Source organism: Sporobolomyces salmoneus, assembly GCF_050403485.1.
Source record: "Sporobolomyces salmoneus JCM6883 DNA, S_salmoneus_JCM6883_v1_ctg78, whole genome shotgun sequence".
In the NCBI taxonomy this organism is placed as follows: Eukaryota; Fungi; Basidiomycota; class Microbotryomycetes; order Sporidiobolales; family Sporidiobolaceae; genus Sporobolomyces; species Sporobolomyces salmoneus.
In genome coordinates this window covers 1-22594 of record NW_027481085.1, presented here as the reverse complement: position 1 = coordinate 22594, position 22594 = coordinate 1, and the positions used below count along the sequence as shown (strand labels likewise).

The window sequence follows — 22594 nt, the reverse complement described above, 5'->3', positions numbered from 1 at the left end:
AGAGACGGCTCGAGAACGAGAACAGCCTGACGTGCCAACTCCATTTGAGGTTAGTACTCGAGAGCGGTGTTCCGAGTCAAAGAGTAAAGCGCTTGTATGAACCTCAGCAGCCTTTGTACGGTCTCAGTGCGTTTGAGCGAAACAGTTTTCCTCGAAGAGGCGATGGACTGAGCGAATCACCTCGTTCGAGTCGAGCGCAGAGCTTCGTCAGCCTTCGTGCGATTCCTTGTGTACTGTCGACGAGTTTGTTTCACCTGCAAATCCTCAGAGTTCAACTCGACCCGAGAGAGAGTTTGAAGAACCCAAACACCATCGTTTCCCTCGGCGTCTGATTGACTGCCGACTGCCGTAGTAGTCTATCTGATCCATCTTGAGCCAATTCCTCCCTCGTCGAATGATCGGTTGAGACGTAGAGATGACTTCGAAGGTTGCTTGTTTGATGAAGACCTCTCACCTCTCTTTTCGAGTCGGAATCGCTGTAGCAAGTGCTATTGAGCTGCTGGAATCGTTCGAGTGATCTGCTGCGCGGATCCGAGGTGTAAGACGATCTGGTCGAAGTGAAAGAGCCTAATCTCCTCGAGTCCTCTCTTGACCTCCTTCCATTCACTCCCTCTGCTTCGACTTGCTCAGTACTCACTGTCAGTCCTCGCTCGGGGCTTTAGATGTCTACGTACCTCGACCAGGCGCTCGAGCACACTCAATCCATCTCTTCAGCATCTTCGCTCAACCTTTCAGACATCTCAAGGAACTTGCTCGGAATGTACCAATCTTCACGACGATATACGATACAGAGCATCGGCCGGACTATCAAGATCAAACGACTTGTCACTCTGACCTGAGGTGAGTGAGTTCCGAATCACCCTCTCGTTCTCTTCGTTCTATCCCGAGCCTGAGTACGCTGACGGATATACTCGTCATCAAGTAGTTCACAGCAATACTCTCTGCTAACGGCTCGCGACCTCACACTCGCTCTGATGCCCTGAGAAGCCTAATCTGCAGCTAACGACAAGAGTGGACAGCCTTCTGGCTCAATGAGGCTCAAGTCGTCTACCTCTTCACTATAGGACTGTCGAGCATTGCTACTCAGATCTACTTCCGGCTGTTCGTCTCGAGTCGTTGCGTGAAGGAAGCTCAATCGAGGGAATTCTTTCTCTTTGAATGGTCAGAGCTCACCTTCTCTCCCCCATTCAAGGCTCAGCATCTGGACCCACTCTGACCCCACGTGCTCATCTTGGCGAACCAAGCTCGATCCTCGTTCTCCTACGCTCGCGCCCCTTCCTACGACCGACCTCAACTCCCTCACCGATTCTTCTCTCTCCTTCTCCTCGTCAGCCCTTCTTTCTCCTCTTACCCCTCCGATGTCGCACCACGGACAAGTACCGCAAGAATTCAGCCATCTTCTCGACAGCGTGAAAGCCTTGATTGATAGGATCCTTGCGCTCCCGCTCACGCCCTTGAACGAAAGCGAGCGGGTTGCCTGGAAATCGTCCATGTACAAAGAATTCTCCTTGAACGACTACCAGTTGGCGCATCAGGGGGTTTTGAGCGATCCACTTTCGGCCACCTACCTCCGTAGTCTTTTGGAGAGGATTCTGCACGCCGAATATTATCGGGTTCGGTATTTGGTGCGTGAGGTTTTCCACATTGAGCCCAACTCCCAGCGCTCACACTCGAGTCCGCGAGTCACAGAAACAACAATTTTTGGCTTTCCCCGAGGCACTTCTCGCCGACGTGAAGAACAACGCTCAACGACTCGAATGCGAACGCAAACTGAACGACGCTCTCCGGGACATCTGCCGGGAAATCAGACGCCTCGAAGGGGACCATCGTCACTGGCTCAATGAGGCTTTGGAAGAATGGGTAGTCACTGCTGGTAGACTATTCGGTTTGAACCGACGAGATCACTCCGCGACTTCTACCCTCACGTTAAAGTCGCAAGATGATGTCAATAGCCTCATATACTCGATCGGAGAACTGAAAGATAGGCTGGAGGGAGCGTCGAAGGAGTATCTGGTGAGCTGCAGATTTTCTTCTACGTTTTCGCCTGCCTGTACTCGAAAACCGACTTGATCTCTCCCTCTAGGATCAAATGGAGGAAGAATTGTTAGAACGTCAAATGGAGGAAGAATCGTTGAGACGTCAAATGGAGGAAGACCCGTCAGAACGTCAAATGGAGGAAGCATTGTCAGCACGCGAACGCCGTAACCTATTGCCCACGAGCTTGCTCGCGTACGAACCGAAGAATTTGCTCAACCACCTCACGCTCGAACCAGTACGCGCTCCACCTCACGCTCGAAGTCCTTCTGGAACCCATGGTACCCTCAGCAGTCGCCCTCACACTCAAATGTCGCTTCGTAAGCGTCAAATCTACCGAATCCCTTCTCGAGACCAATCATTCCTCTGAGTCGATCTCCGCCTCTGGAGCTCCGCTATCCTTTACGAATCCTCGTTTATCCCTCGTCTTCTATCTTTCACTACCCTCTCTTGTTTGTCCCTTTCCGATCTTGTCCTCTCTCGTCCTCTGTCTTCCTTCTGTCCTCCCTCTTTGTCCTCTCGCGTTATCCTGTCTTCTTTCTTACTCGTCCTCTCTCGAAATTCCCTCCTTTCCCCCACCGCGAGACACGAACTTAGCCAGCAGAGAGAGAAGCGTAGAAGCCGAGCTCGTCGATGTTTCCGCCAAGTTTTCGCTATTTAGCTTCACTAGACCCGCCTCTCTCGCCAGCCCTGTCCTGCGTCTGTCTCTCCCTGACTCACAGACAAACGGAGTGTCAATCGAGATGTATTGAAGACTGAATGAAATTGGAATGCACAAGTATAAAAGCAAGGAAAACTGTAAAGAACCTCTCGAAACCCTCGAAAATCGCTCGAATGAAAATCCTATACAAACTTGACTATCATGTTTTTTTATTTCTTCCCCTTCACACGAGATCGCTATCCGACGAAACTAAGAGCAGGTGTCGAGTGAGTGAGTGAAAACCTAGGATTGTTCTTGATCCTCGAGTTTCTTGAGTTGGACGACTTCGGAGAGTTGAGATTCAGGTACACCGAGGTGAATGAGCCTGAACGAACGTAGAGTGATCAGTTGATGAATGAGGAGGTGGAGCAAAAAAATGAGGGAGGAAAAAAACTCACTTGGAGAAAGCCTTCGAGAAGTCGGAGAAGAACTTGTTCTCGTCCTTTGCGTAAAGTTGAGCCGTAGGTTTGAATCCCTTGTCGGTCGAGAGAGCCATATCGGTTCGGAGCTATGGAGCGCAAAAGTGAAAGTCAGTGACGGCGAACGCGAAAAACCGAGAAAAGCTGTGCGACTGACCATCATGAGGGACTTGTCTCCCTTGTTCTCGTATTGAGGAGGACCCTTCCACTTGCGTTCCTGCCACTTCTCATCGAACAAGAGACGGAAGTATTCGTTCGAGAAAGTGATACTGAACGAGAAAAGTCCGAGTCAGTCACCTGTAGTCTCTACGAGAGGGGACGAGAATGCGACTCACGGAGAGTAAGACCAAGGTCCATCGAACCCAGAACGGTCTACGTGACACCTTCCAAGAGCGTGAGCTCCGGAAAGGGCGACGATTTCCTCATCGTTGAATCCCATTCGATAGAAGATTTTTCGAATGTGATCTCCTCCCTTGTCTCCATCGGGCAATCGACCATCGGGAGTACAGTGCTCTACGTTTCCGTCCTTCCTTCCGGCCCTCCAAGGAACGGTAGGACCTCCGAGCTCTTGAACGGCGACGACTCCGGCGAGAGTCCACAAGTCGGAGTAGGTGATCTCGGGGAATTTAGCCTTGACTTTCTCGAGGCGCTCTCGGGCCTTCTCGAGTCCGGCGTTGGCTCCGTGGTTCGCTTCGGGGGCGAATCGCATAGTCGCTCCGTTCGATCCTCCAGAGTTCGAGTCCTTGTCGTATGTTCCTAAACACGCCCAACTCTATCATCAGCCCGATTCCGCGAGATTGATAAAATGCGAAAGAGACTGGCCACTACAATGCCATGCCTAATTTTAACGTCGACAGCGTGTCAGTAAAGAGAAAAAGAGAGAAGGAAAGGAAAGAAAAGGGAGAGAAAAGAAAAAATAACTCACGAGACGAACTAGAACGGGTCCGTACGATCCATCTAGCGAGAGTGTGACGAGAGCAAGGCATCAGTACGTGTCGCTAGTAGGAGCGGAACATTCAAACAATGCGATCTCTGCGTCGAGGGACGAGGAAATCTCGCAAAGAAAAAAGAAACGATTTCGGGGAGAACTTACCATCGTAACCCTCCTCCTCAAGTACATCAGCAATCGCATTGTAAACCTTTTGATAATCGACCTCCTTGGGCGAAGCGGCATCATGAACCGTCCTAGGATCTTCATCCGCCGTCGGGTTTCTCTGCGTGAAGTAATACGCTCCTCCTCCTAGAGCTCCGGCTCCGAGTAATCCATAGAGGAATGCGTTGTTCGATCCTCCTCCCGAGGAAGAAGAGGCGGAACCGGGAGAGGTAGCGAGGTAACGACGGGAAGAGTGTCGCGCGGAAGAGGCAAAGGCCGTTCGGGAAGCGAGACGGGGAGTGGAACGGAGGAAGGAAGTGGTGAATGACATACTGCGGGAGTTGAGCGATTGGGTCAGCGACTTGATCGAGAGATAGGCGTGATGGCAAATAGAAGGCGGAGAAAGATATCGAGCGGGAGGTGGGGGGATCTCTCGAGAGGGGCCACAGAACGACGGCGAAGTGGCTAGAACGGGATCGGCAGACTCACTTGATGCTGACTGTCTATGGGAAGAAGAAAGAGAGGAGAGGGAGGAGCTGGACCCAAGTCAAATCGGGTAAACTTCGAGTCTGACTAATTCGACAAATTCCTTGCTCCAAATGCGACCCGTTAAATTTCGCAACGACGAAGCGATCTTTCGCAACAACTGCTTGCCCTCGATTGACGAAGAAAAACTGGATAACTCAGCATCGAGTCGTGGCACTAAACCTGTGTAGTACAGCGATCGCGAGCCTGGCCATATCGGATCATCACGGCAGAGTTTCGAGACGAAAGCGAGAAGGAGCAATTTTTTCTCTTCGTCCATCGTATCCGCTCGAACTGAGGCACAGAGCGATTCGATCGTCAGCGCACGAAATGGTTCGTACTGAACACAATGAACAAAGATATGTGACTCATCTTCGTCCATTGCACCACAGCAAACGCAATCGGTAAAATCAACGTTATCGACTTCGTCTCGTTGACCAAGATATTCACGACGAGCCCCAGTGTGCAAAGCGTGTGCTCTCGCTAATAGCTGGATCGCAGAGCTACCTAGACTCGTGGGAAGAGTCACACTTGTACAATGAAGAAATTCAAGCCGTTGACGGTTAACGTTGAGAGTTTTGTAAAGATCGCGAAATTGTCCTCAATCTGTGAAGTGATAGGGAATCGACTCTCTCATTCGAGGCGAGACTATAGAGAGACAAGAGGAGCGTACCACGGAGCGGAGATCCTCGCCCTTTTCTTCTGTTGCCCTTCCGTTCCGGTTTCCTTCGCAGCGTTCGTAATCTCATTCATCATCCTCTTCAACATCATTGTCTTATACAGCTCCATGCTTCTTCGCAATCACGGTCGTACACAAGTGTCGCTATTGCAGTTCCTTACTCATTCCAGCTCTTACAACCCTGGAAACTGCCGTTCTCCCTTCGACATTCGCTTCCAAATTCGATTCGAGGTTCTTGACCTTGGCCGATCCTTCGAGAGTAGCTTCTGTCGTCATGACGAGTGCTCTTCGTCAGTTGCGATGCGGATGGACTCAGGGGGGCAAAATCGGCATCGGAACAAGAACTCACGATCACAACGTCGGCAATTTGCTGACCGTGACGGCTCCACGCCGATACAACCGACGAAAAGGGAACTTGGGAAGAGAACGACATGAGTTGCTGTCTGTCGGGGCGGAAAGTCGAACGCTTCGTTATCAGTGCTCAACTCGAGTCGGCTCGGGTTACAACATGACAGAAGAGCACTCACCTTTGCAGAACCTGGAAGCTTGACCGGTGTCTTGATCTGTTGACTGAACGAAAATCCGGATAACTTCCTTGAGTTCTTGAGGATTGGTCCGGGAAGAAAGGGTTTCGACTCGGTGTCTTTGGACGACGACAGACAAGAGACTCTGCGAGAATTGACTCGCGAGCGAGACAACTGCGACTGAAGTTATCGAAGGGGAGAGCTCGAAGGGATAGTTGGAGGCGACCGGAATTCTGAAAGTCAAACTCTGGTTTCGAACATCGACTGGATATAGGTTGACGACTTGAAGCGCTGTTACTTTGAGAGATGTTCATCTGGATGTGGTTTCGCTCGGCTATGAGCAGTCGTCCGGTGCTGCGTCGTCAAGGGCTGGGTTCGTCGTTTCGGCGGGAGAGATCGGGGACGATTCGATCAGATCCAGGCGAGGGGATCAGATTGAGACGAGGGGATCCGTACGATCGACCGAGTGAGAACTGATGAAATGACCGAAGATGGACAGCGAGATAGGTGAGTCGCCTCAAGACGAAAGAGGGAAATCGAAATCGAAATTGTCTACACACGCATTCGAGATCTCGAGTCAGCCAGGACGAGAGGAAAGAGAATCAGGAGATGACATACCCATGAAACGAGATCGACTTCCACCGTTCTCGATCGTTTGAGCGTTGATCGGTCCTTCTCGACAGAGAGAGTCGTCACGCTACTGTTGTGGAAGTGAGGTAGGTTGAGTTGTCATCCAGTAACGTTCACGGAGCTGTTGACCAAACCAGTAGAGGTCAGCGAAGCTAGATGCGAGGATCGACTCGAGCAAACAGGTTTCACGAACAAAAGACAGCGCCAATACTCCTTTCGGGGAGGCTGACAAGAACACTGTCCTCGTTGGTTCGCTACGCCTGTCTGCTCCACGCCGCGCGGGAATGAAGAGGAACATACCTTGGAGACGGCACAAAACGAAAGGACGTGCAAGTCGAGGAGAACACGAAACTGCAGAAACTGTCAATGTCAGCTCCCGATTCCGTGTCCTGGATAAATGAGCCACTTCAGGTTCACTCACCGATTTCATCACTAGCTGTACGAAGGACTCCAACGCGTTGCTCGTGCTTCTGGCCTGCTCCTCGAGAGAACTCCCGATCTTTCCCTCCGATTGCTCCTCCACTCGCAGCATCCCAGACACTTTCCCCTCTGACTCGTAAGCTATCCTGTTTCCCATCTTGAGCACTGAACCATTCAGGGAGTGAACTTCGAAGAGGTTGGGAGGATTTGAGCAGACGCATCAAGGAGAGGGGATTCGGGACTGCATGGGCGCGAAAGTCTTGTGAGGAGTTCCTAAGGCCTCTGTTGAGCTACTGAGCACGTTGTTCGGGATGATTCGCGGCTGTCTAGGGAGAGTGAAACGTTCCTCCATCAGATCGGGCATCTGTGCCGGGCTCGTGCCGGCTAGCTGAGGATCGAGTGTAGGCTGCGATAAATAGACTTGAAAGTGCTGGAATTGCGGTCGTAGGAGGTCGCTGTGAGGTGGTGAGGTGAGAGGGCAAGAGTCAAGAGAGTGAAAACGTTTTCGCTGGTCTCTCTCTCGCTCGCACCCAACCCGGAACTCGTCAAGGCATCTTTCGTTACCATGTACACCCTCTACAATCGATCTCGGATTGCGCAAGGGTTAGAATGAGGTGCTCATTCAACAATACATCGATGTTTTCCCCTTCTCCTCCATCCGTCACCCTCGGCTCTGCAACTTTCCTCCTCTCTGACCGCTCACTAGAATCTTTCGACCTCAAAGATTACAATATCGAAATCTTCAGGGTAGTCTCGACACGCCGACGGGCTGTGAGAGGAAGGTAGAAAAGTTGAATGAACAGACCTCGAACAAGAAGGGGAACGGACTCACAGACGAACGGGAACGGTCTCGAATTCGCCTTTCGTCAATCACGGACTAGCCGCGGACCTTTGAGTGAACGGATCGTCTCCCCTTCGACCCTCGAGCCTCGACCAAAGCACCTCGAGGTCTCTCTCTCTCCCTCTTACGACCTCCCCTCCTTCGATACCCAGTAACGAATGCCTGAAGTAGAGAGTTGCGACAAGGAGCGACTGATTGGGTGATTCGAAGCGGCGGTTAGTGAAAGGGGAAGTCGACAAGTCGGAGCGAAGTGGGAGGAATGGAATCGTCGGCGTCGTCAATGGGGATGAACTACGCGAGTCGAGGACTGATAATCAGAGCTGTACTGGTGGAATGTGAGTCTACTCTCGAAGTCGCTACTGGAGGAGGAAGAGGAGGAGAGCGAAAGAGATGTCCCGACTTGGAGAGATGAACTCTCCTACTGCTTCTACACCACACAAGCACCACCTGCACATCAGCATATAACACGATCTGCAGTCTCACGAATATGCTACCAACGCGCCGCTCCTCCCGTCTCAAGAAGGGTTCCTCTTCCTCCTCTCGACCTCTCATTTCTCCCACCTTCCCCGGCTCTTCCGGCGCTCCCGCTGAACTCCAAGCTCCCTCTGGTATGTCCTTCAACCAGAGTGGAGGTAGCTGGACCCCTTTCGCGCTCAAAGGCGCCTCTGGTACTCCAAACCTACAACTTCACGATCTTCCCTCGCCTTCGGATACTCTTCCTGTCGCTGTCGGACTCAAGAAAGACTGGACAGAGGAGATCACGAGCGGTGGTGGTTGGATCGGAATGCAAGGAATCGGGCGCGAGGTTGGCGGAGGAGGAGCTTGGGGAGGAAACAGCTCGACTCTCTCTCTCGATGGAGTTGTCGGAGAGGGAGCGGGAGCGTTGCCCAATCAATCTCAAGGTGAGTTTGAAACTTGTCTTCCATCGACTCGCGAGCTGGACCGAGCTCACTGACGAATTCCGGTTTTAATCGACAGAAAATGACCGTTTCCACCTCTCTCCCACTCATTCAACTTCCGGATCTACTATCGACCCTTCGGATCCTGCAGTCTCGAACCCTCCTCTTACTCCTTTTCCTCTTCTTCCTCCTTCTCCCGCCCTTGGAGATTCCTCTATCGGCTCGAACTCTTCTCCTTTCTTCCCGCACGCTCACAACCCTCAACTCGGAAACGACGGTGTTAGGAGCTATGGAACGAGGGATGAGAATGAAGGTAAGGTTGCGGCGGAAGAGGAGGAGGAGGAGGAGGAAGAAAGATTCGTCGTAGAGATGGTAGATCGAGAATTTGAAGAAGAGGACGATATGGTCACTGGAGCGGGCGAGTACGCGATGGAGGCTGGAAGTGTGGATGAGAGGGAATCGTTGGGAGAGTCGGAACAATACAAAGACGTACGTCGTCTCTCTCGTTCATCAGCGAGCAGTCGTTCTCGTAACTCAGCTCTTTAATCTCGCAGCCGATCCTTGATAAAATCTTTAAAAGTTTGACGAAGTATTACGAAGGTGACTCACGTCTCGCTCAACGGATGATTGAGGGAGTGAAGTCGGGAGTAAGTCGATTGGGATCAGAGGGACGCAAGATTACCCTCTCTAAACTCAACCGCGAGATCGCCCGCATCTCTCGCGTCCTCCCTCTTCACCTTGATCAAGACTATCTCGTCGAATGGCGACGAAGTTCCAGTCGAGCGTTCACCAACGGAATTCCAGTCATGGTGTGAGTCCGCTTTCGTTACCTCCCTCTCCGACCCAAGTCTCTTCGAACTGATCATCTCGAGCGACAGTCCACACCCGACCGATCCTTCGACGAAATTGGTGCACGCAAGTAACTGGAAACCGGCGCCTCTCGATAGGAATCAAACCGCTTTGAGCGAACGAGACTGGATCGCTTCCGGGATTTGGCAAGACGAGGTAAGTCTTCGAAGTCTGTTCTCTACTTGCTCAACTTTCTTGACGTCTCTCTTGTATCCGTGTAGGTTACTCATTTCGATGAATCCCCATTCATGTATGACAAGGCTTACTCCGCTAAACAACCCCATCGAAACTCCCTCACGGCGGAAGGACGACGACTTCTCGACAAGCTCCTCCTCGCAAAGCTCTCCGTTCCAATCCTCGATCAAACTCTCATCGAGGTATCCGGCTCGGACATTTTGGAGGACATTTTCGAGAACGAAGGCCTCGTTCTTCAAGCGATCGAAGTCACCTCGGAATGGGATGCCTTGAAACCTCGCGAGAAGGAGAAGGAGAACGAATCGACTTACGACCTCCGATTGTACCACATCCGTTTGAAAGATCAACCGAAGGAAGATGGAACTCTCATGGTCTGGCTAAACACGCCATCTCACTTTTCGGGTTCTTTCGGTTCTCGCATCGGGTTCCTTGACTCAAGTGAGTTCACAGAGCTTGTCCCTATCAGCGAGAGCGATACACTGACCTTGCGCTCCGATAGGATTTGAACGTCGCGGCCATTCAATCGCTTTCTCCTTCTTCTCTCACCTTCGACCCCAACTATTTTGAACGAGTGTACGGCGACTATTCTCATCCTGTGAGTAAAGGAGCAGTCGACGGAGGTGCGATCGCGAGGACGCTCAAATTGCAATTCAAGCTTGGTCGAGTTCTCTCCGTCGACGAGATCCGAACACTCGATCCCGCCGCTGCTCGAGTCGCTGAGCGTTACGAACGACTCGCTCAATCTCTCTTGAACAACAAGATTCGGGAACTCTCGACCTCCCCCGATCCCCTGCAACGTTCGATCTGGTTCGCGATTCAAAGACTGATGGTCGAGAGGGGAAAGGAAACAAAGGCGATGTTCAAGGGTAAGCTTGATAACCTTCCTCCATAGGTATCGATTGGTCTAACTCGCTCCTGTTGACAACAGATTGGGAGTCTCGCCTTGAAACACTCACCAAAGAACAATTGAAGAGGTTGAATGAAAGAAACGTGAGTTGTGCCTCTTCTCCTTCTCACTATCAGTGAGACTAACGGATCTTCACTGTCAGATCTTCAACAAGGACAATCGCGATTGGTATCAAATTCAGAAAGAGACGAATTCTCTTTGGTACCAGAGACAACTTGAAGTGAGCACTTTTCTCGATTCGTCAAAGTTTCAACGACTGACGCTCTTTGAACTTTGCAGCAACAACATGATGTCGGTTGATTCTCTTTTCTCTTATACTCCGACATTCTCTTACTCACTCTCTCTTCGACACAGTGGTACTGGAACGGTGGGGGTAGAGAGAAGAAGCGAGTCGCTTTTGCAGCCGTGAGTACCTTTATCAATTGCATCTCGTCGTACTCGAACTTACATTCTCTTCGTGTCTCTTAGGCGGCGAAGAAGGCTCGGGACGAGAAACTGCACGAGTGTAAGGTCAGTTGAATTCTTCAAGTGACTCTCTCGACCCGCAAAGTTTCTGACCCCTGTGCTTTTTCGACTTTGCAGAGATGCGGTTGGCCGTTTGGGACCGAGTGAGCACTCTTTCTCTCTCCTCTTTCACACGAGATCGTACTTTGATAGTGGATCACACGCAGGCACGAGCTCGTTCAACATCAGAACAAACGTCAACGTCCTTGCAAGCCCGGAGATTGGGAGAAAGAAGTGATGAAGGAAAAGGAAAGGGAAGAGTTCCGAAACGAATACCGACGCCTTCATCCTCAACCGACTCTCCCCGTTCCTCCTCCTTCCAGCGTCGCTCAATCTCGAGCACCCCCACTGCTCACCTCTTCCGCCTCTGCCTACCCTCATCCTCACTCTCCTCCCGTCGCTTCAACCTCTTTGACCTCCCTCACCCCGTTCCCTGCTCTCCCTCTTCCCCCTCTCCCTTCTCTCCCGCCCCCTCTTCCGTCCGCTCCCGCTCCGACGCAATCTCGACCTCAATCGAAGGCATCAACCTCTCTACCACCTCATCAAGCGAGTGGTGCTTTGGCTCGTTCGATCGAGTTTCAATTCGCGGATCCTCGTCCACCTTCGACTTCGTTCTCGGCTTCTACGAGTGCGAGTGGATCTGCTACCGCAGTTGGACGACGAAATACTCCTCGAGCTCGTAGGTCGAATGTCTCGTCGAACGGGGGAGGAGGAGAGGAATATGGAGAATTCCACGTCAAAGCCGAATCGGAGGGATGGGGAGGAGGAAACAATAGCGGAGGAGAATACCGAGATGGAGACCTTTACGAAGATGGAGGGGATTTGATTGATACTGGAAAGGGTAAAGGGAAGAAGAAGACGACGAAAGGAGGAGGAGGAGCGGCTGCGAAAGGAAAAGGGAAAGCGACGAAGCGAACTTCAACTGCCGCCGAAGGTGCTCCACCTGCGAAGAAACCTCGAACTACTACGAACGGTCGAGCTACAGCTGCACCGGAGAAACCTCGTCGACAAGCGTTCCTTCCTCCGACCTCGAGCAATCGAACTTCCTTGATACTTTTCGATTCCAAAACGAAAGTATCGCGTTGCGGCTTCGTCGTCGACACCGTCACGGGTAGAATCTGCAGCGAAACCGCCTCGCACTTGGGCAACTTGAAACAACACCTCGCAGTCATGCATCACGTAACGATGTACGGCGAGGCAGCTCCGTCCTGGGAATGCAGGCCTTGCGGAAAAATTGGGTGGAAAAAATCACATTTGGATACTCATGAAAAGTCAGCGTCACACAAGAGGAAGATAGAGGCTCTTTCCCAACCTTAGTTGACTTTTCTGTTTCTCCTGCTCCAAGTCTAGGCGGATCGTTCTGCTCTTAAAGCTTCGAGTTCCCTGTAATGGTTTGCATTTGTTGTCCTTCTGCGTTACTCTTCTGGCGATGGTGAATCGATACCATGAGTTGGGGCAAAGCCAACGCAAGAAGCGAGATTCGAAACTTCTGACACCCCGAAACGAGAGAGTCGCGCACCGAGATCGTAAAGGAACGAGAAATGAATGAGCTTGTTGAGCATACTTTAGCGCGATTACCATACTCCACTCAGGAGTTAAACCCGTTCAGAGCTGCATCGAGATCGAACGGGATCGAGCCAAAACAACTTGACGAGGTTTGCGAGACTTCTGAGCTTGTTCGCTCTACTTTCACTCCAACTCTATCGCCGCTCCATGAGCCCCACGAAACCACCCGGTCGACCTACAGTATCAGTACAGTGTAGCAGGCTCGATCGGTCAGCCCAAATCGACTGGAAGGACGATTGTTGATTGAAGGTCAGTCGGTCTCTCGCTACTCAAAGGGACGCTGACCTGACATGAACGCCTCCGATAGGATCTGACTCTACTCAAGATACTACCGAACTACCGCTACCGGCACCCGACTGCGTCAAGACAAGCCGAATCTCATCATCCAACTCGCTCATCTCGACTCGAACTCCGGAGCTACGGGAGTCTCTCCAACGACACGAATCAACTAGCATCGCGTATACAGTGAAGTACAAGGTGCGTCGATTCTCTTCCTCAGCCAACGAGAGAGGCAATGCTGACTTTCGTAACTCTGTTGAAACGCCCAGGTCGAGAGATGCACTACGAGCTGTTCTAGGGTATAACATCATCAAGCTCGTAAAGGAATTACAGGGCAGTCAATGCTCAGAAGCTCAAGTGAGCTGATTTCTTCCTTCTCTCGTCAGGATTTTCAAAGCTCAGTGATTGGTTAGCAAAGATCGAGACTGTCTCATGGGCCAAGCGAGGCTCAACGACGATGAAGAAAGATGGAGCATAACGGTTACTTTGCAAAAAGAATCACTATGAATGAATGAGGCTATGAGGAGGACGAGAAGAGCGGATACAATCGAGGAGAAAATGAGGAAAGAATGCAAAACACAGTTATTGATAAGCTCGAACGCGAGAGAGCCTTGTTCGTCGCTGTTAGTTTTAGCGACGACGATTCTGCGGTTGATTTCTCGAGGGAGGCGGAGGCGGACCTCGTTTCGACTCGAACGCAGAAGACGCAGGCGGAGGTCCTCTTCGATTCGGATTCCCATTCCCGTTATGAACATAGGGAGGTTCGTCGTAAGGTCTCAACGAGGGAGGCGGAGCGTGATTGTACGGAGGCGAGATCGGGCGACGAGAAGGCGGAGGCGGAGCGTAGTGGTCGTATTGATTCGAAGAAGGGAGAGGCGGAGGAGGGTAGCGTTCATCGGGGGCGTAGCGAGGATCGTCTCCTGCTCGTGGGTAAGTAGGTCTATCGAGTGGTGCTCGCTCGTATTCGAATGGAGCTGGAGGCAGACAATCCCTGTGAGTTTTCCGATTTCTGTTTTCGAGATTGGGAGAAAACTCACGTCGTCGGTCGTAAGGATAATCTCTGTCCCGATCGATAGGCATCGACGAAGGAGGAAGAGGGGGAGGCGGAGCACCTCGATAAGGAGGATCGTCACGCCTGATGGGTCCTAGTCTCGCCGCGAGCGGAGGTGGACTGCGAGCGCGAAGAGGGGGTGAAGGAGGTCGAGCGTAAGAATCGTAAGGCGGTCTATTCGAGAGCCCCGTCAGATAACGACTCGACTGAGTAGAAGAAGTGGAGCTGCTTACCTATCATCGTATCTCGGGTAAGGAGCGGTCGGTGGACCCAACGTCGACGAATTCAATCTCCCCGTCGAATGATTCGGACCTCCTCCTCCTCCAACCGAACCACCACTGAATCTCCTCTCCCTTCGATCGTCTCTATGGTCCTCACCCCACCTTTCGGGCGGTCCTCGACCGTTCGGGCCATTCGAGTTTCGGAGAGGGTTTCCGAGCGGCGGCGGCGGAGGCGAATGAGCTCGAGATCGGTCAATTGCGCCGGAAGGAGGGGGAGGGTGAGCGTAGTAGTCGTCGTGGTTTGAAGGAGGATGCGCGTAACGAGAACCGACGGGTGGAGGAGGAACAGAGTTGCGAGATGAAGAAAGACGGGCAGGAGGAGAACGAGAGCGGGAACGGAACGGGACAGGTCCAGGAGGCGAGAGAGGTCGAGGAGGACCCTGTCAAGTAAAGTATGTCAGTATACAAAGATATCGACTCAAAAGTGAACGGCGAGAGGAAATGTTACCCGATATTGAGAGGAAGAGAGAGAATATTCTCTTTCTCTTTCACGTTCTCGTTCGTAAGACGAAGCATGATAAGGATCAATCGGCGGAGGTCCCGAAACAAATCGACGATCGTCTACTTGTTGCGAAGGAGGAGGAAGCGGTCTTCTCGGGGGAGAACGAGATCTAGGTCGTTGTTGTCGAGGTCCGTCGATCGGACGGGTCAGAGATGGAACCCTTCGATGAGTAGGGGGAGGCGGACGTGGATAGTTCGAATACGAGGACGAAGGAGGAGGCACAGGAGGAGGAGAACGAGCCCGAACAGGGACGGGAGAACGTCCTCGAGGAGGCGGTAAAGGACGAGAGTGTGGGACTTGCTGAGACGCGAAACGGGGCGAAGTCGAAGGTCCATTGTTGTTGTGATGAGGGAGACGATCGCGATCGTCGAGAGGCGGAGGAGGTCGATAACGCTGAGGAGAAAGAGACCTTCTACGGTCGACGACGCGAGATCGAGGAGGAGAGTAAGGTCGAGTTTGACGTTTCGGTGGAGGAGGGCCGCCAACACGAAGATTCGGCTTGAGAATTGTCGCGGATGACGAAGGAGCGCCGGCATTGTTTCTCGCTTGAACGTGAGGTGGAGGAGCGAAATTCGGAGTCGGAGGAGCAGGTTGACCTTTCTCATGAATCGAGTATGCACTTCTCACCGTCTGGGCATGATCGTCTGGTCGTTTCGCATCAGCCTTTGTCGAATCGTTCGTTGTAGACGATCCAGTAGCTTGACGATCTCGATTGTCCCGATCTCGTTCTGCCGATTCTTTCTCCTCCCTTTCTTGTGTACGCTTATCCGCAACTTCCCTCGCTTCGCGATCCTTCCGTTCTCCTCGTGTCTCCCTCCTACCGCCATTATCAACGTCGGCATCCTTCGCGGGCGCAGCTTCACGGTTACGGTCGGATAAAGCTTGAGCTGCAGTACGTCCTTCGTAGCGTTCACGTACCGGTTCTCGATGGTTGTAGTCGTTGTCGTTCAAACGGGAAGAAGTCGATTCTGCGGGAATCGAAGACCCATTGATGCGGTTGGAAGAATCGGAATGAGAAGAAGCGGAGGCTCGTCGAGGAGAACCAGTCGATCGCGAAGGACGGTCGTGAGAAACAGAAGGTTGCTGAGAATTCGACAGAGGCCGGTCACAGTGTGCAGGATCGAAAGAACGAGCTGAGTCTTGGAAAATGATATCGTCTGGATCTCCCGTCGATTCGGAATCACTACTGAGTACGACGACTTCGGCCGTCTTACGTTCTGAACGGGGTCCTGCAGGAGATCGTTCGCGAGGAGTCGGGGAAATGAACGAAGAAGAAGGAGGAGGAACGAGTCGGGTCGAGGGTTTGATGAGTTGTTGCGCAACTTCGAGATCTGAATCGGAGTCGGAATCCGATTCGTCAATTTCGATAGGTTCCTCCTGCTCTACCTCTTGCATCGGCTCTTGTACTGATTCCTGCGGCCTTGGCTCTTCTCGAGGCGCTGGTTCCTCGAAAGACGTCGGTTCTTCTCGAGCCTCTGATTCTTCGAACGAGATTGGCGATCCCACATCCGGCTCCGGCGCACTTTGGGTGATTTCAGCAGGTGGAGTGGGTAATGTAACGACTGGAGGAGGAGGCGAAGGAGGAGAGGGGGAAGGAGCTGAAGGTGTGGGCGGAGGGAGATTCGATGAAGTGACGACAACGGGTGCCGACGGTTCTGGTTCTTGTGCCGATGAAGGTTGCTGTACTGGTAGAGGGCGTAGTTTCGAAGGTACCCGGAATAACGGATGAGTCCCGCCTTGAACGGCGTCACGGAGGGTTCGGAGGATGTCGAGATCTCTTTGTGGGTCACTCCAGGGAGTTGCTGAGGGCGATTGACCCTGTTCGCCTGCTGTAGATACTTGCATGCGTTTGCGTGCTATAGGGTTGGGTGATTCGATAGTCGAGTGAAGTGAAGGGAAGCAAGAGAAGCAGCAACTCTCGAATTGGCTCACTCTTCGGACTCACGGGGGAAAGGATCAGAAGTTGCTCATGATTGCATATACAGTATCAACAAGCGAGACAGATGTGAGAGACCCTCCAGAAGCTGAAATATCAAGCGAAGTTGAGTCGGAGAAGCGAGAGGGAAAATTCACCAGCCAATTTCGAAGTGTCTTGTTCTGCGTTGTAGTTTCCTTCAGCCAAGCCAACGTAAGCTCTCTAGTAGTTACTCTGACCGTAGCAGTACCGTTCAAGCTGACCCTGTCTGTCCCCCCTGTGCTCTTCTCGCCTCTCAAATCTTTCATCCTGCTTTTTCACCTCGACCCTCTCCCGACCTCTCTCGACCCTCTGAACCCCTCGAAAACCTACACACGAACTACCTGAACGCTATAACGAACTGTCTATAGATGCCCAAGATCTACAAGCCCGGAAAGGTCGCGCTCGTTCTCTCGGGTCGCTACGCTGGCCGAAAGGTCGTCGTTATCCGTCAATCCGACGAGGGAACCAAGGTCAGTCTACTAATCGAGCTATTCTGTTCTTCCTGGCCGTAGAAAACGCGAATCGAGAGGGAGAGAAACTGATGCTCGAATTCGGAATCTGATGATTTAGGAACGTCCCTACCCTCACGCCATCGTTGCTGGTGTTGACAGGTACCCCCGAAAGGTCACCAAGGGCATGGGCAAGAAGAGGATCGAGAAGAGGAGCAAGGTCAAGCCTTTCATCAAGGTTAGTTTCGATAATCATAGAGGCGGGAAAAAACGATCTGGACGAGCGAGAGAGCGGTAAAATGCACGGCGGGGGAGGAAGACGATGCACAGAGTCAGCACGGCGGAAAGAACGAACGGGAACGGAGAGGGAACGACGCGGAAATGGATACGCGAGTGGTCGAGAGAGGGAGGATACTAGAGGGTACAGAATCGATGGGAGAGCGAAAGAGAACCGCCGCTGAGTACCGTTCATTCTATCTGAATCGGTTTACTGACTGTTCTCGTACTCCCTCCGCCCCGCTTCTCCGAAACTCTCGACTTTCCGCTTTCTCCTCGCTTCACCTCTTCTCTACCTCGTCTCCCTCTGATCTCCTCCGACGTTTCTCCATCGGCAACTTGCACGTTCCACTCGTCTCTCTTCATTGACTCCGACTCCCACTCTCCCTATCAATCCGAATCCCGCGCTGTTCAATTCGAATTCTCTAAACAGTCGATCAACTACAACCACCTCCTCCCCACCCGTTACGCCCTCGAACTCGAATCTCTCAAGGGAGTTGTCGCCCCCGAGACATTCAAGGAAGTTTCCGGCCGTGAGGACGCCAAGAAGCAAATCAAGAAGATCTTCGAGGAGCGTTACGTTACCGGCAAGAACCGCTGGGTGAGTTCTCTCCGCCCCTCTCTTTCGCTCTGAGGAGTTCGAAGAGCTTGTTCGGACCGCTTGAGGGGAAAGCAAAGTATTGAGAGAAGTGAATACTGATGAATTTCCGTTTTTGTTTCTCCGATAGTTCTTCACCGCTCTCCGATTCTAAACGATGAGCGAACCCTTGTTGCGTGTGTGTTGTTCGTAGTCGGTCTACCCTTGACATAAATGTTGAAAAAACCCGGCCTATTCCCCCCAAAAGAACACCAGAAAGTCATCTTTATCCAGTTCGATCTAGCCGAGAGGGAGAGGGGAGAGGGGAGATGCGGAGGTTTTCCGCAGGCGTCGTTCCCGCGGTGAGACCCGTTGCGGTCCTGCTTCGGAAGCATGCGTGCGATTCGAGTCAGATTTGCGAACTCCCCAAGAACTCAAGATTCTGCTCTATCTCTCCCCTCGCTTGTTCCCTCAGCATTGCGACCTAGAGTTTGACTAAGCTGACACAGCATACAGTCTACCGCGAGCTCTGAGGTGCAACGTTGACGTCGAAAGACGAGTTTTCGAGGTTGGGAGATGGAAATCTTCGTCTCTGTCTTTCGGTGACGCCCGTCAACACGAACTCCTTTCCATCGACCCTATCCGTTTGTCTACTGAGGGTTGCACAGCTTGCTGGCCGGCAACAGTGCAGATTCGAAAGAGCGATCAGCAATGGGTTAAGTCTTATGTGTTTTGTATATTTTGCCAGTCGCTATAAGCTCGGTTGATCTAGTTGGTTATGATGCGGACCTAATACTGCCTCCAGTTTAGTCCGATGTCGGCGGTTCGATCCCGCCACTGAGCATTTTGTTCCTTGACGCAAGATCGCTTCGAGCACATATCGTTTTGCACTTCTTTCTCTGTTTGCCTACCAAGTCTAGCTTGCTGCTCCGATACATTCACACCTACATCTCGTATCACTATGACTCCAAGTGAGTGGTCTGTCTTGCGAATCTGAGCAGTCGCCGCCTGGCGAGGCTTTTCATGATTCAAACTCGTTCACGATCCTCGTTGGGTGTCACTCCCCTCTCTCTCCTCGTTACGTTACATCGGAGACTCAAGATATTTCATCAGACTGTCAGAGGTAAAACAACTGAGAGAGTGCTACAGATTCCTAACCCTGTCGTTTCTCTTTCCAAATCACTTCTTCCATCGTTCTGGTACTTCTTTCTTGACCACTCTTGCAGCTTACTACTCCGACTCTTGCGGTACGATACTACATCGAGACATATCCAATCGTGTGAGGTTCGGTCCAATGTAGTCGATTTTCGGTTCGCTTTCCATCTCATCCTGCGTGAGAGGGTCCCACGAATCAAACAAGTTTGGGTGACGAGCGAGAACGAGAGCGTAGATCTGAGGGGGGGATGATTTCCCCGCGACATCTGTCGATTGATCGAAGTCGGCATCAGTTACCTTTGAGAAACGAGGAACCAAGCTCGAAAGGACTTGCGTGGTGATCGCGTGACGGAGTACTTTGACGTCGTGGGGCAGCGTGTCTGGAGGTCCAATCTCATCATTGAGCCCAAAGCCACCGACGAGCGTCAAGCAACCGAGTACCGGGAAGAGTCGAGAGTAGAAGATCAGGTAGAGCTCCCAAGTGAACGAGATGTGGATGGTGAGATCTTGGAGGGCCTCGAAAGGGTGACAAGGAACGTCCCGTGTTCGAAGAATCTCGGGGAGGATCTCTTGAGGGAAAGTGGTTTCGAGCACCATGAGTTGTGAGAGGTTATAGTTCGATGGAGCCAGGTCTTCTACAATCGTTACGATCGTGTTGTACTCGTCATCTGTTACGATGAAGTCGCCTTCCTCCTCCTGCTCTTTGCGTCTTCTAATCGGCTCGCAACGAGGCTCAATTTGACTGAGCGTAGCGATCAAGTCGGGTAATTCGTCATTGTCCAACCCAAAGAAAGCCCACGCCATCCGAGAGTACGCTTCAAAAAGGAACGATTCAGGTCCGTAGTTCTTCTCGACCGTATATTGTCTGAGGATGCTGCGATTGGATCCGAAAGGGCCGAAGAGGGAGACGATAAAGTCGTCAGGGAGAGGGAACTTGGGAGAAACGGTGATAGAAGTGAGGTCTCTGAAGAAGAACGTCGAGAGAGCAAGGTTGTTGATAGGTGGGAGAAGCTCGTCGACCGGCTTGAGATGGCGCTCCCAGGACGGGAACTCCTTGTCTTCCATTTTTTCGACTGGGGATTTGTAACGTCTGAATCGAAGCTGGAGAAGCTCGAACCGCGACGTCAGCGGTCGATCAATCCTCAGGCATGTAAATCGAAGATTGACCGATTCGGGTACGACAACATCCTCGAGGCTTCGGGTACCCGCACAGATTGACCAAGGGTTGACGAGCAAGGAATAGTTTCGAATCCATTTCTTGACCATTCTTGCGTTTCCAAGGACGGGATTGAGGTAGATGCGGTGGCGGCAAATTGTGCAGAACGTCCTGGTGACTCTTGAGAGCAGGGCAAGGTCCCTCTGAGCGTCGAAGATGCGAGTGTTGGATGAAATCGAATCTGGCGAGAAAGGCGCGTTCGAAGTAGTAGGCTTGGGGGAGATATAGTGGAGGACGTACCTGCTATCATCCTGAGCAACTCTACCGGTAGTCTATCCATCTTGACGAGAGTCGAGTGAAGAGTAGAAGTTCAACCTTGCGAGCAGAGGTTACTCGAGTACTCTTCGACAAACACTCTCGCCAAATTGCGCTCGGCAACGATAGAATACTAGACTGCTCTATCATGCTCAGGTCCTTGCATTGCACTCTAGGGAGGCTCAAGTTCTCACGCTAAAAGGTTTCATCAATTTGTGAGTTTTCGAGTTCGTGTTCTCCCCATATGAATCGATGGAGCTCGGGCTGACTGGCAGAGATATATGATAGGCCTCTCGTTGCGCTAGCGCTCTCGATACCTCCGAAAGAAGCGAAACTTGATCGAGTTCGAACTCTTTACGATTCTCAAAACGATGACGCCCTCAGCCCGACTCTTCTGCACGATGGAGCGAGACCAATGACGAGACCAGTACTCAGGGATAATAGGGTCGTCGCTGGGGGAGATTGAGGTGCGGTCAGGGGATTCGCTGAACTCTGGAGTTTTCGTTTCCAAATGTCGGTGAGTGAACTCCTTGTCTTCCTAGGCTCGAGCTGAGCGGTGACAGCACCTTTCACGTCCAGATCTAAGTATCTTCACGATGCCAAAGCGAACCGGCGAGTCGTCGCGAAGATCGCTCGTCAGTCCCAAGTGGATGAAAACGCCTCGTTCCTCCTCCTCCCATCCTCGGTGGGAGCCCGCTACTGCAAGGTCCGGAAGAGGAATCGGTAGACTGTTGGTCAACAGTGCAGCTGCAATGGAAGGAGAGTCTCGCAAGACGTAACAACGAAACGAGGTTCGTGATTCCTGGTTTGCTCGTTTTCGCGCTCCTTCCAAGCCCGATGATTCTCGCTCTGACGTCTTGTCCCGCTCTCAGATACGTCAATATGATTGCATTCGAGCGAGGGCGCAAACGAGAGATGGAGGAAAGAGCGAAACATTTGCGAGAAAGGGACATCAATCTTCGACCCTCGTCTCTTTCCCCTTCCGAAGCTCCGTTCCGAGACGCTCTTACGTCTTGTAAGAGAGGGAGAAGACGCGCATCCGACGATAGTTGTCTCGCCCGACCAGGTCGATATCAAGAAGAAAGAGGAACTTTCGAAGTGATCTCCGGTCGAACATCTTTCGCTTTGGTTCTCTTGGCTCTCGAATTCGATCCAAGCTCGCGAGCGAATGACTTTCCGAATCTCCTCCTCTTCTCCTTTCTCTCTGCTTCTCTTAACTTTCCTTCCTCTCTTTCCCTCTCGCACTCTCCTCGACCTCGACAACTTCGACCTCCTTCGACCATGCTCTCCTCGATCGTCGTTTCACTCCTCGCTCTCACTCCTTTCGCTCTCGCGACTCCTTCTCCTTCTCCCGCTCCTCCTTCGTCGTCGGACAACACTCTCGTCGAGAAACGTTCATTCGGTCACGGAATCGGAGGTAGTGAGTCTCTCCCTCTCACTCTCGTGATCGTCTATGAAGAGCTGACCATGTCGAAACCACCTTGCTTAGTCGGAGGACGTCGTCGAATCGCTGCTGCTCGTTTCCGTGCGAATAAGAACAAAGCTCTCATCGCCGCCGAACGCGAGAACCACCTCGAATCCGGAGGGGACGGCACGACACTCGCGGCGAAGAACTACCGAGAGGCCAACTTTGCCGCTGCGAATGATCGTAAATCCGACACGGCTCGATTCAACAAGGCCAAGCTCGCTGCTCTCGCGAGGGAAGCCGCACTCAGGAAGAACGTTCGACTCGGAGGAGGAGGAATCTGGAAACGTCAATTCGACGAAGCTGGAGAATCTGGAGGTCTCGATATCGGTGAGCTCAGACTCTT

At 52.1% G+C, this 22594-nt stretch overlaps 8 protein-coding genes across 8 annotated transcripts; 4 read left to right on the top strand and 4 right to left on the bottom strand.

Annotated features, from left to right (window-relative positions):
- Positions 1-1358: 1358 nt before the first annotated feature.
- Positions 1359-2404, top strand: JCM6883_004794 (uncharacterized protein; the record flags this gene model as incomplete). Its single annotated transcript, XM_076634975.1, has 3 exons — positions 1359-1625; positions 1690-2013; positions 2084-2404. The coding sequence occupies 3 exons, from the start codon at positions 1359-1361 to the stop codon at positions 2402-2404; spliced, it is 912 nt and encodes a 303-aa protein (XP_076485029.1).
- Positions 2405-2977: 573 nt separating this feature from the next.
- JCM6883_004793 (peroxidase) lies at positions 2978-4577 on the bottom strand (the record flags this gene model as incomplete). The annotated part of the gene is made up of 7 exons (XM_076634974.1): positions 2978-3059; positions 3133-3242; positions 3311-3422; positions 3489-3909; positions 3976-3991; positions 4079-4110; positions 4247-4577. 7 exons carry the CDS (start codon positions 4575-4577, stop codon positions 2978-2980), a joined length of 1104 nt encoding a protein of 367 aa, XP_076485028.1.
- A 1017-nt stretch (positions 4578-5594) lies between these two features.
- JCM6883_004792 (uncharacterized protein) lies at positions 5595-7245 on the bottom strand (the record flags this gene model as incomplete). The annotated part of the gene is made up of 2 exons (XM_076634973.1): positions 5595-5716; positions 7026-7245. 2 exons carry the CDS (start codon positions 7243-7245, stop codon positions 5595-5597), a joined length of 342 nt encoding a protein of 113 aa, XP_076485027.1.
- Positions 7246-8352: 1107 nt separating this feature from the next.
- JCM6883_004791 (uncharacterized protein) lies at positions 8353-12536 on the top strand (the record flags this gene model as incomplete). The annotated part of the gene is made up of 13 exons (XM_076634972.1): positions 8353-8767; positions 8844-9253; positions 9319-9575; positions 9643-9769; positions 9835-10179; positions 10308-10674; positions 10737-10798; positions 10858-10935; positions 10995-11006; positions 11070-11120; positions 11184-11225; positions 11298-11323; positions 11387-12536. The coding sequence occupies 13 exons, from the start codon at positions 8353-8355 to the stop codon at positions 12534-12536; spliced, it is 3342 nt and encodes a 1113-aa protein (XP_076485026.1).
- A 1158-nt stretch (positions 12537-13694) lies between these two features.
- On the bottom strand, positions 13695-16743 carry JCM6883_004790 (uncharacterized protein; the record flags this gene model as incomplete). The annotated part of the gene is made up of 4 exons (XM_076634971.1): positions 13695-14038; positions 14102-14289; positions 14349-14776; positions 14845-16743. 4 exons carry the CDS (start codon positions 16741-16743, stop codon positions 13695-13697), a joined length of 2859 nt encoding a protein of 952 aa, XP_076485025.1.
- A 480-nt stretch (positions 16744-17223) lies between these two features.
- JCM6883_004789 (uncharacterized protein) lies at positions 17224-18332 on the top strand (the record flags this gene model as incomplete). The annotated part of the gene is made up of 4 exons (XM_076634970.1): positions 17224-17325; positions 17426-17542; positions 18014-18181; positions 18309-18332. The coding sequence occupies 4 exons, from the start codon at positions 17224-17226 to the stop codon at positions 18330-18332; spliced, it is 411 nt and encodes a 136-aa protein (XP_076485024.1).
- A 1055-nt stretch (positions 18333-19387) lies between these two features.
- Positions 19388-20808, bottom strand: JCM6883_004788 (uncharacterized protein; the record flags this gene model as incomplete). The annotated part of the gene is made up of 3 exons (XM_076634969.1): positions 19388-20413; positions 20532-20671; positions 20769-20808. The coding sequence occupies 3 exons, from the start codon at positions 20806-20808 to the stop codon at positions 19388-19390; spliced, it is 1206 nt and encodes a 401-aa protein (XP_076485023.1).
- A 1256-nt stretch (positions 20809-22064) lies between these two features.
- On the top strand, positions 22065-22578 carry JCM6883_004787 (uncharacterized protein; the record flags this gene model as incomplete). Its single annotated transcript, XM_076634968.1, has 2 exons — positions 22065-22203; positions 22273-22578. Coding segments are annotated over 2 exons (445 nt in total), but the record flags the coding sequence as incomplete, so codon positions are not given.
- Positions 22579-22594: the final 16 nt, after the last annotated feature.